This window comes from Sinohyriopsis cumingii, chromosome 4, assembly GCF_028554795.1.
Source record: "Sinohyriopsis cumingii isolate HCF-2022 chromosome 4, ASM2855479v2, whole genome shotgun sequence".
Lineage (NCBI taxonomy): Eukaryota > Metazoa > Mollusca > Bivalvia > Unionida > Unionidae > Sinohyriopsis > Sinohyriopsis cumingii.
The window spans coordinates 32,960,954-32,973,762 of NC_142964.1; the positions used below are offsets into that span (position 1 = coordinate 32,960,954).

The 12,809-nt window shown below is 34.0% G+C and overlaps 1 protein-coding gene across 3 annotated transcripts in view; it reads right to left on the reverse strand.

Moving 5' to 3' along the window:
• LOC149800901 (uncharacterized) overlaps positions 1–12,809 on the reverse strand; it is a 150,302-nt gene that overhangs the window by 36,742 nt on the left and 100,751 nt on the right. Inside the window, exons 24-29 of one of the 3 annotated variants that reach the window (XM_089954963.1) lie at positions 10,430–10,615; positions 8,255–8,437; positions 6,364–6,546; positions 5,289–5,462; positions 3,228–3,413; positions 1,297–1,479 (exon numbers count right to left, since the gene is read on the reverse strand). In XM_089954963.1, the coding sequence (XP_089811089.1) occupies positions 1,297–1,479; positions 3,228–3,413; positions 5,289–5,462; positions 6,364–6,546; positions 8,255–8,437; positions 10,430–10,615 (1,095 nt within the window). The remainder of the gene's footprint in view (positions 1–1,296; positions 1,480–3,227; positions 3,414–5,288; positions 5,463–6,363; positions 6,547–8,254; positions 8,438–10,429; positions 10,616–12,809) is intronic. The other 2 variants (XM_089954964.1, XM_089954965.1) reach the window with 2 other exon arrangements.

Below are 12,809 nucleotides of genomic sequence, written 5' to 3' on the forward strand. Positions count from 1 at the left end.
CTGTGACTAAGCTGTTTCATTAAATTAATTATTTACTCTTGATAAAAATGTATTTTGATACTGTAGCAGATGCATGCTGGTATATGTTCCTTTAAGCAAATTGCCAACATCAGAAATGATGTGATTTCCATGCATGCCTTTTTGAAGCAAAGTGAATTGCATGCCTGCAGTTTAAAGCAGTGGTGTAATCTGCATTTTAAAAAGAACCTACATTATTGTAAGCCAAATATCTAACGGAAAGGAAAAAGTGTTGGTATTCTCTGTAACTTCACAAAATATTTACGAATAATGCTGAAAACAGGAAAAGATTTGTTTCGAAACAATTTTACTCCATATTTATATCATGTGAGATATTTCTGTTAATTTCAAAGTCCGATGTTATCAACAACAAAACTAAAAACTATAGTGAACCCCACAGCATAAATGAAGTGGCTCATGGTTTATGGACAAAAATGATCAACCTAAGCTATAAACATTTAAGTAATACCACTTCATTAAAAGGTCTTCTGCAATAATCATATGATATAATATTATATGATATTCCCATCACATAATAGCTGTACATTGCCAATTTCATAAAAAGATTTATCATGTTGTATTGGCACATCTGAATGACACACACTATCAGATCAGATGAACCGTTTTGGCTATCTTGTATCTTTCAGCAAATGACTTTATTCTGCTTCCCTTGGCACAATATAACCTTCACAGTGCCGTAAAGCAATACACATATTAATCAAACCAATTTAGGCCCTCCAAACAAAGTACATTAAATTGATCATTTGTCGTTTTGAATCTAGATATTCCTCACTATGGTGACAACGCTGACATAGCAGACAACGTTGAAACTGAGAGTTAAGGTGTATATGTTTTTCTTTCACTTCACATAATTTTACAGAAAAATATTACTGATATGGAAACTAGTCCATGTGTGGATGCATATACTGAATGTCACACAAATAGAAATGAGTTCATGTTTCTCTTATAAATATAATAGGGCCCAGTCTTTGACAGTAGACGTTTGTGACCGACTTGTATTAATGAACAACTGTTATAGTTAAATCTCACATCCTCTCTGAATACCAAGCTCTAGGTATAATCAGCATATCTTGAACATCTTGCCCTTAGCAATTTTGAAATGTAGAAAAACTACTGTAAAATCTTTCATGAAAAAAGCATGTGGCTATATAGATATACAAATGACACTATCAATGTTGAATATATGCTAAATTTTTCTGTGCTTAAATGCCATTTGACAAATTAAAGGCAAACAAAATCCAATGTGAAAGCACATACCTGGTTGACAAGTTCCTGGCAAATACCTGGAAGTGTCAATGGTTGATGATGGACGTGTGAGGTTTAAGTGTTGTGTTGCAGCACAGTTACAATAGTCACATCTCACATCCCCTCTAAACTCTAAACATTCTGTACAACCTGCACACTTTCCTCTTTTTACACCTCGGCCATCTTTTCCCTTGGCTTTATTCAAAAGAATGCAAATAATTATTTATATACTTGGCAGGTAAAATTTGTGGTGATTCATTAACTTTAGAATACATAATTTTGCTTTTCTTTGCGATCATTTGAAATGTAAATGGAATGAAACATTATGTTGTGAACACAGAGCAAAACATGTAACATTAGTCATCAGTTCAATGGAACACACATTTGGCTCACATTATAAAAAATATTCTTTTCAATTCAATTGTTCATTGTATGTGCCCGTTTATGTTGTCCACATATGATCTTAGCAACTCTGGTTCTTGTGGCTTCCTTGGTGTAAATTCAGAACATCAGTGTTTTCATCTCGCTCAAGATCTTTATTCTCTCACTCCAAAAATCTCTGAATACTATAACCGATATGTGTGAAAAGAGAGAGAGTGAGCAATAGTAATATCATTGGGATTTTTTAAATGAAATCATATCAAGTATATTTTTCAGTTACAAAGTGTAGATAAAGAGATGACTATGGACATTGTCTATGTTATATTCTTATTTATTAATTACTATTACCTGGAAATTCATCACATCACTGGTCTAGAAAGTATAGACACAACAGTCATTGTTTAAAGCATAACTATTTGCATGCTCATATGATAAATCACATTTGTCACACTGATAGAACTGGTATATGAAAGTGTCTTGCATACAATTTTCTACACACACACACACACACATATACACAAATATATATATAATAATAATAATAATAATAATGAGGACTTAGTATAGCACCTAATCTTTAGAAGCTCTAAGTGCTTTACAACATTAGACAACACCTATAAGATTAAAAAAATATAATAATATTATTACAAAAACAAACACCATGAAATTAGAAAAACATTGAAAAATAAAAAACATGCTGAGAATATTTCAGGTAGGAAACATTATTAGGTCTTTAAGTTTGTTCTTGCAGTCGAAATAAGTGAGTTTTGAGACCACTCTTGAATGTGATCACTGTGTCTTTGTGTCTAAGTTCAGTGGGCAATTCATTTCACGTTGCTGGGCCCTGGTATGCAAAAGAACACTGTCCATATGACTTTGTTTTCATAGTGTGAATAATGAGTATACAATTGTCAGAAGAGGAGCGTAAGTGTCTTGCTAAATGCAATTCAATGTGCCAGTTTATGTTGTCCACATACACATGCACACACATATATATGCATATATGTGTGTATGTGCCATAGTTTTTGTTACTTTGTAAAATAAAAGTTGCCTTAGTATGCACATATGTGCTCTCACAGGAAAAACTGAATGCTAAATACCCCTTTTATTATTGTAACATCAATTTTTCTCTGACTTCTATCAGTATCCTTTGAAACTTGAACCTACAATATTCTGGTCATGTGGCTTGCTCAAAATAGACTCGATTAAACATAACCAAAAGGCATGTGCCTGACAGTGTACTATATGATATCACAGATTGTTTCAAAGTGGAATGAGCTTGTCTGACATATATAGAAATGCTTGTTTACTCAAAGAAAAATGTTGCTGTCACTGGCAAAATTGCTAGTCACATCCACTGTTGTTTATTTTGATTAACCATGTGCATGGTTTATACTCGAGCTGCTAAACCATATTGAATGAAGACTTGGTCCTGGCTAATACTGATCAGGAAATTGCCTACTTCTATTTGTACAAGTACGATTGGTCTATGCTCTGATATTACATGACACACATTAGTTTCGAGTCATACCACGTCAGAGGTACACTCCGTGAAAACATACCGTTCCCTGAAGCTCCTCTTGAAAATGTAGAAGGGTCAGTTTTCTCTGTTGGTAAATGTGTAAGGTTGACATGTTGTGTTGCTGCACAATTGCAATAATCACATCTTGCATCCCCTGTGAACCCTAAGCATTCGGAACAACCGTTACAATTTCCTCTCCATATACCTTGGCTGTCCTTGCCTTTGGCTAAATTCAGACATAAAAATTTTGTTCTCTAAATGTTGTGTTTAAAAGAAATAATGAAAAATAACTTGTTGTTAAACAGACAATTTTCTGCAAGATGTCAAGTTTGAATATATGCTATATTTTTTTCTGCTTAAACTCTATTTCACTAATTAAAAGTGAACTAATAAAATATGAGGCAACATAGCTGACTGCAATGATCCTGATGGAGATATAGAAGCACGTACCACCTCTGACGACATCTGTGTGAGGTTGAAGTGTTGTGCTGCTGCACATTTACAACAGTCATATCTGACATCCCCTCTAAACTCAGAACACTCAGTACAACTTGCATATTTTCCTCTTTGTATACATTGGTCATCTTTCCCCATGGCTTTATTCAAAAGAATGCCAATAATAATTTTATACTTTGAAGATAAATTAACGGTACAATGAAGGTAATGCATTTATTTTAGAATAGATGTCTATTTTCATTGTAACATATATCTGATTTAATCATGTTTATTTTTAATTAATTGTTTGTCAGTTTTAAATTTTTTATTCTATAATAATGTAATTTTTTTCACTACATATGATACCTTTTTAGAAAATTGTTTGACCACAACTGTTAGTTTATAAACACCAGGTGTTGATCTAAATTCTGACCTGGATTCAAAACTAGTAAACAAAGTTATTTTTTATTTTAAAATGATTGGTTGTTGTCAAGGTCACAATGGGACTACGTGGGTTAAGAAGTAAACACTTTTTTTATTTTATTCTGACAACTTGGGGGAATTTTGAAACTGCATCTTTCGATACCAAATAATGTTTATTTTGAGAGAGATTTCTCAGTTTCGGGCTTTTCATACTGATGTCAAGTTAATTTGTTGTAGCCAGATTTGAGCTATAATAATTCTTCAGATCAGTTTGATTTCAAAAGGATTAATTCTTTATTCTTTGGAAATATTTTGAGGAGTGCTCACACAGAAATTCTGGAAAGACATTGCTTACAAATTTAATTTGGATTTCCAACATCGGAGTGCCATTATTTGTATTTCTACAAGGAACTGTAGATAAGCACAGTACTGACTACAGCATATGTCATCATCATCCATCTTCGATTTTACATCATGATTCGAATTTGAAATCATCAGAACGTTTATTACTAAGACTTTTGCAATTTCATTTGTGGATTATTCTTAGATTATTTTTGGATTTGACTGTGGACACAGTAGCAATATGAATGAACAATTGTTAAAGCTACATTAAAATTTCAAATCATACACACACGTTATGTTGTATCAACGAATCTCATTTCAACCGACACCATTGGATGAGCCATGTTGTGTCTTTGGGCAGGAAACTTTGCCCTGCTTGGTAATATGTAATCTTAATGTGTTGCAGTACTGTATATCATAAACCCAATCAATCTGATTCAAACCCCTCCACCACCATCACCATACTACCACTCTCCCCAATTAAAGCATAAAAATCAAATCATTTCCAAAAGGTAAGTTAGATATGAAGCTGATGTGAACACATGTGGCCTGCACTATGGACCTAATGTATTTCCATATGTCATACTATAAGATGACAATGAAACCAGTAATTAGGGTTTATGTTTGTTTGTTTCACCGAAAATGAACTTATGGAAATAATAATATCGCTGTAAACACTAATTCATACGCAACTACAAATACTGAATGTTCAAGAAATAAAGGTTACATTTTTGGCAATAATTCCAACAATTACTAAATTGTTGATGTCTTTTTGTTCACTAGCAATGAGGTTCTTTTGAAACAAGCTGCTGCATAAGTGTGTTACAATAAATATGTGTGGATTTGCCTTAAAGTCATTTCTGTTTATAGCACTAAACAGATGCAGTCTGTGGCAACATACCATTCTGTGAAGCTCCTCTTGAGTCTGTTGTGTCTGATGATAGATGTTTGAGGTTGACATGCTGTGCTGGTGCACAGTTGCAATTTTCACATCTTACACCCCCTCTGAATTGTAAGCATTTGGTACATGCTTTACAATGTCCTCTCCAAATACCTTGGCCATCCATGCTCTTGCCTAAATTCAGATATATAATTGTTCTTCAAATATTTACAAAACAAAAGAATGTGTTTTCAGACATAAATCTGAAACATTTCAAGCTGGAGTATATGCTATATTTTTCTCTGCTTATAACTATGTTGTCTCTTTGGGTGATAAATTTTACCCTTCTTGGGATGATATAATTGTTAAGTATTACAGTGCCATAAACCTAATCAATCTAATTCAGGACCCCCATGTCCAATTACACACCCCACCCCAAATAAACCCACGCAAGAAAAAACAAAATAAAAAAAAATAAAAAATTAGTTAGATATGAAGCTGATGCGAATATACGTGGCTGGTGCTAGGGATATTTCAGATATTATACGACATGGGAGTAGCACCCAACAAAGAAAACAGTAATTAAAGTTGGTGTCTATTTGTTTCACTGAAAATGAACACAAGGAAATATAAAAACTGCTGTAATCACTAACAGATCCTGAAAGTCCAAGAAATGAAGGTCACTTTTTGTTAACAAAATTAATAAATTTTAACAATTACTTATTTGTTATGTTTTGTTGTACTCTGGCAATGACAGTCGTTTGATTGTCACATTGGAAAAGGTACATCTGCTGCATAGAGTACAACAATAAATGTATGGATTTACCTTCAAGCCAGTTCTGTTCATAGCACTAAAGAGATACAACTATGTAAACATAGCCCTTGGCTAAATTCAGATGTACAAATTTCTTTGTTCAAATGTTTTATTGTTCTAAAATTAATAACAAGAAGAACAAAAATAAAACAAAACAAAACATATTGTTGTACTACAGACATGAATCTGAAAATGTCAAGTTTGAATATGTGCTATATTTTTCTCTGCTTAAATTCCATTTCACAAATTAAAAACAACCTAATCAAATAAAAGGCAATATACCTAGTTGCAAAGCCCCTGATGAAGATGTAGAAACAACTACATCTGACGAAGGACGTGTGAGGTTTAAGTGTTGTGTTGCGGCACAGTTACAATAGTCACATCTCACATCCCCTCCAAACTCTAAACATTCTGTACAACCTGCACACTTTCCTCTTTTTACACCTCGGCCATCTTTTCCCTTGGCTTCATTCAAAAGAATGCAAATAATTATTTATATACTTGGCAGGTAAAATTTGTGGTAATTAATTAACTTTAGAATACGTAATTTGGCTTTCTTTGCGACCATTTGAAATGTAAAAGGAATGAAACAATATGTTAGGAACACAGAGTAGAACATGTAACACTAAGCATCAGGTCAATGGAACACACATTTGGCTCACATTATAAAAAATGTTTATTTTTCAATTCAAGTGTTCATTATATGTGCCAGTTTATGTTGTCCACATACGATCTTAGCAACTCTGATTCTTCTGGCTTCCTTGGTGTTAGTTCAGAACATCAGTATTTTCATCTCATTAAAATTCTTTATTCTCTCACTCCACAAATCTCTGAATACCATAACCGATACATGTGAAAAGAGAGAGAGAGACAGTATTAGTAATATCATTGGGATTTCTTGATGAAATCATGTAAAGTATATTTTTCATCTACAAAGTGTAGATAAAGAGATGACTATGGACATTGTCTATGTTATATTCTTATTTATTAATTACTATTACCTGGAAATTCATCGCATCACCGGTCTAGAAAGTGTATATATATATATGCATATGCAATTCAATGTGCCAGTTTATGTTGTCCACATACACACACAAACATATATTCATATGTGTGTGTATGTGCCATAGTTTTCGTTACTTTGTAAAATAAAAGTTGCCTTAGTATGCACATATATGCTCTCACAGGAAAAACTGAATGCTAAATACCCCTTTTATTATTATATCATGTGAGATATTTCCATTAATTTCAAAGTCCGATGTTATCAACAACAAAACTAAAAACTATAGTGAACCCCATAGCATAAATGAAGTGGCTCATGGTTTATGGACAAAAATGATCAACCAAGGCTATAAACATTCAAGTAATACCACTTCAACAAAAGTCTTCTGCAATAATCATATGATATAATATTTATATGATATTCCCATCATAGAATAGCTGTACATTGCCAATTTCATAAAAAGATTTATCATGTTGTATCGGCACATCTGAATGACACACACACTATCAGATGAACCCTTTTGGCTATCTTGTATCTTTCAGCAAATAACTTTATTCTGCTTCCCTTGGCACAATATAACCTTCACAGTGCCGTAAAGCAATACACATAATCAAGCCAATTTAAGCCCTCCAAACATAGTACATTAAATTGATCATTTGTCATTTTGAATCTAGATATTCCTCATTATGGTGACAACACTGACATAGCAGACAATGCTGAAACTGAGAGTTAAGGTGCATATGTTTTTCTTTCACTTCACATAATTTTACAGAAAAATATTACTGATATGGAAACTAGTCCATGTGTGGATACATATACTGAATGTCACACAAATAGAAATGAGTTCATGTTCCTCTTATAAATGTAATAGGGCCCAGTCTTTGACAGTAGACGTTTGTGACCGACTTGTATTAATGAACAACTGTTATAGTTATATCTGACATTCTCTCTGAATACTAAGCTCTAGGTATAATCAGCATATCTTGAACATCTTGCCGGTAACAATTTTCAAATGTAGAAAAACTACTGTAAAATCTTTCATGAAAAAAGCATGTGGCTATATAGATATACAAATGACACTATCAATGTTGAATATATGTTAAATTTTTCTGTGCTTAAATGCCATTTGACAAATTAAAGGCAAACAAAATCCAATGTGAAAGCGCATACCTGGTTGAGAAGTTCCTGGTAAATACCTGGAAGTGTCAATGGTTGATGATGGACGTGTGAGGTTTAAGTGTTGTGTTGCGGCACAGTTACAATAGTCACATCTCACATCCCCTCTAAATTCGAAACAATCTGTACAACCTGCACACTTTCCTCTTTTTACACCTCGGCCATCTTTTCCTTTAGCTTTTTTCAAAAGAATGCAAATAATTATTTATATACTTGGCAGGTAAAATTTGTGGTAATTCATTAACTTTAGAATACGTAATTTGGCTTTTCTTTGCGATCATTTGAAATGTAAAAGGAATGAAACATTATGTTAGAAATACAGAGCAGAACATGTAACCCTAGTCATCAGTTCAATGGAACACACATTTGGCTCACATTATAAAAAATATTCTTTTCAATTCAATTGTTCATTGTATGTGCCAGTTTATGTTGTCCACATATGATCTAAACAACTCTGGTTCTTGTGGCTTCCTTGGTGTAAGTTCAGAACATCAGTGTTTTCATCTCGCTAAAATTCTTTATTCTCTCACTCCACAAATCTCTGAATACTATAACCGATATGTGTGAAAAGAGAGAGAGATAGTACCAGTAATGTCATTGGGACTTTTTTTTAATGAAATCATATAAAGTATATTTTTCATCTACAAAGTGTAGATAAAGAGATGATGATGGACATTGTCTTTGTTATATTCTTATTTATTAATTACTATTACCTGAAAATTCATCACATCACTGGTCTAGAAAGTATAGACACAACAGTCATTGTTTAAAGCATAACTACCTGCATGCTCATACAATAAATTACATTTGACACACTGATAGAACTGGTATATCAAAGTGTCTTGCATACAATTTTCTACACCCACACACACAAATATATATATAATAATAATAATAATAATAATGAGGACTTAGTATAGCACCTAATCTTTAGAAGCTCTAAGCGCTTTACAACATTAGACAACACCTATAAGACAAAAAACATAATATTATTATTACAAAAACAAACACCATGAAATTAGAAAAACATTGAAAAATAAAAAACAAAAAACATGCTGAGAATATTTCAGGTAGGAAACATTAGGTCTTTAAGTTTGTTCTTGCAGTCAAAATAAGTGAGTTTTGAGAGCCCTCTTGAATGTGATCACTGTGTCTTTGTGTCTAAGTTCAGTGGGCAATTCATTTCACGTTGCTGGGCCCTGGTATGCAAAAGAACGCTGTCCATATGACTTTGTTTTCATAGTGTGAATAATGAGTATACAATTGTCAGAAGAGGAGCGTAAGTGTCTTGCTAAATGCAATTCAATGTGCCAGTTTATGTTGTCCACATACACACACACACATATATATGCATATGTGTGTGTGTATGTGCCATAGTTTTTGTTACTTTGTAAAATAAAAGTTGCCTTAGCATGCACATATATGCTCTCACAGGAAAAACTGAATGCTAAATACCCCTTTTATTATTGTGGCATCAATAAATTGTTTCAAAGTGGAATGAGCTTGTCTGACATATAGAAATGCTTGTTTACTCAAAGAAAAATGTTGATGTCACTTGCAAAATTGCTAGTCACATCGGCTATTGTTTATTTTGATTAACCACGTGCATGGCTTATACTCAAGCTGGTAAACTATACTGAATGAAGACTCAGTCCAGGCTAATACTGATCAGGAAATTGCCTATTTCTGTTTGTACAAGTATGATTGGTCTATGCTCTGATATTACATGACACATATTAGTTTCATGCAAAATTGATATTTGTCCTTGTTCTGGAGTGAAGGCCATTTACAAAGACTGTTTTGTATCGCGCCTGTACATTTTCCAGATGTAAGCAATTACACAGATAAAGGCTCCACCGAAAGCGGTGTCTAAGGAATATGTCTATTAGTTTCACCAAAAACTATATTCCAAAATTAATAATACTGCTGTCTTCACTAACCCAAGATATTGAATGTCACAGAAATAAAGACAACTTTATGGGAAATAGAATTAATACTGCTAAATGGTTGATATGTTGTTCTCTAGCAATGACAACCCTTTGATTTTAAAACTGGAAAGGCACATCCCAAACAAGCTGCTAGATACTGTTTTATCATAAACATATGTGGATTTGCCTTCAAGCCATTTCTGTTCACAGCACTACAGAGGTACATTGCGTGAAAACATACCGTTCTCTGAAGCTCCTCTTGAAAATGTAGAAGGGTCAGTTTTCTCTAATGGTTGATGTGTGAGGTTGACATGATGTGTTGCTGCACAATCGCAATAATCACATCTTGCATCCCCTGTGAACCCATAGCATTCGGAACAACCGTTACAATTTCCTCTCCGTATACCTTGGCTATCCTTGCCCTTGGCTAAATTCAGATGTAAAAATTTTGTTCTTTAAATGTTATGTTTAAAAGAAATAATGAAAAATAACTTGTTGTTATACAGACAAATCTGCATGATGTCAAGTTTGAATATATGCTATATTTTTCTTTGCTTGAATTCTAACACAACTAGAATATTTTGATAATATAAACAATAATACCACTCACGATATTCACGGATGATTGTACTTGTGGGCCAAGAAAACTCCGCCAAGATATGACTATCTTTAATAGACATGGGTATTTGGCAACAATATCAACAATTCCCACCAGTGACCTATATGCTGTCCCTCCTTAAATTCTTTAAGTTATTCAGTTTGGAGTTATATAACTTCAAAATCATCCTGGTTCAATTCCTTGTTATATTTAGCACATTAGCCACTTCTGTAAAGCTCTATATTGCACAAAAAGCAAAATGCTAGTGCTGGTGCTCAGTTTTCTTACAGACCAACCAATTATGTTCCCATCGACTTTGCATTCAAGCTATTCTCATTGCCACACAATTTTCAAACGGTTATTCAAACTCAAATCCCGCTTGAAAATTCAAATCGCCATGTTAAGCAAGAATGCTCATTTATATCAGTTTCTGTTATGCGATGATTCTGTGGGCAAGTACAAACATTTGACCAATTGGAAAGCTCTTAACAGCGATCATCTGTTAAATAATATATGAAACAAATAAAAGTGAAATTCTGCTCTAAAATGGAATACAAGAAAACAATCTTGTTGGAGGGCAGTTAAATCCAACTGAAGTTAAACAAAAATACAACAACAACAACAAAAATTTTAAAAAGAAACATAAGAAGGAATGAAGCTATTGTTCCCAAAATGAACAATAAAATTACAGCTATCAGAAGCAGGAAACATAAATGTTGCTGAAAACACTGGTCAACAGTGAAATCATTACTGACTTGAAAAGGCCCTAATCTGTAGTATTTTGGTGTGCCGAACACGAATATAACCGTGAAAAATTTGTATTGGCTCTTGTTTTGAAGATATTCATATACCTCATTTTCTATGTTTCACTGTGTAAATTTCTCCAGTAGGACTGCAGCAACATCCGGAATAATGATGTAACATTGCATAATACCATCATGCTCACATCATCCACAGTTGATTGCATCATTTTCTGATGCAATGCAATACTAATGCCATGCGGCTGCTGAAGTAAGTTGACGTCAGCAGTGTACTATACATGTGTAGGCCTATTATACTAATGCCAGGCGGCTGCTGAAGCTGACGTAAGCAGTGTACTATATAAAGCCCAATCAGATAGGTTCAGCATTTAAAATATTTTAGACGTTGTGCGAGACAGTTCAAGCTACTGTTACATAAAACTTATTATTTTATCCATTTACGTACAATAAAGAACAGTAATGCCTCGAAAGTGTGTTAATACCGCGGACAATTTTTGCTATATTTGTGGGGAAGTGACATTTGCCAACCAGAAGAAAAGTATCAATTCTCAAGTGAAGAAGGCATATCATCTTTACTTCGGATGCAAGGTTGGTGACCAAGACAAGCCTTGGGCTCCGCATATATGCTGTGCTACATGTACAACACAGCTTTCACAGTGGTTGAATTGCAAAAGGTCATCAATGCCGTTTGCAGTCCCAATGGTGTGGAGAGAGCCAAGCAACCACCTAAATGACTGTTACTTCTGCTTGGTTCCTCCTCTTTCCGGCGGAATAACGAAGCGAAAGAAGTCGAGAATAGTCTACCCAAACATTCCGTCTGCATTGAGACCAGTTCCACATGGTGAGGGACTTCCTATTCCAGAACCTCCAGCAGAATATTCTCTTGATTCATCTGACGAAGACAAAGGTGAGTCGACCTGTTCTTCTCCTGGTCCATCAGCATGCAGTGATCCAGATTTTCACTGTGGTGCATCATCAACCCCACACAGAATAACACAGGAAGAACTAAATGACCTGATTCGTGATTTGGACTTATCAAAGAACAAGGCAGAATTGCTAGGATCAAGACTCCAACAATGGAATCTTCTAGAAGAAGATGTCACAATTACTGCATATCGAAAGCGCCACCAGCAATTGGAGCCTTTCTTCAGAAAGGAAAGTAATCTGATATTCTGTTCCGATATTGAGGGCCTCATGAATGCTTTAAAAATCACTCATGACCCACAAGAATGGAGACTATTTGTGGATTCTTCGAAACTGAG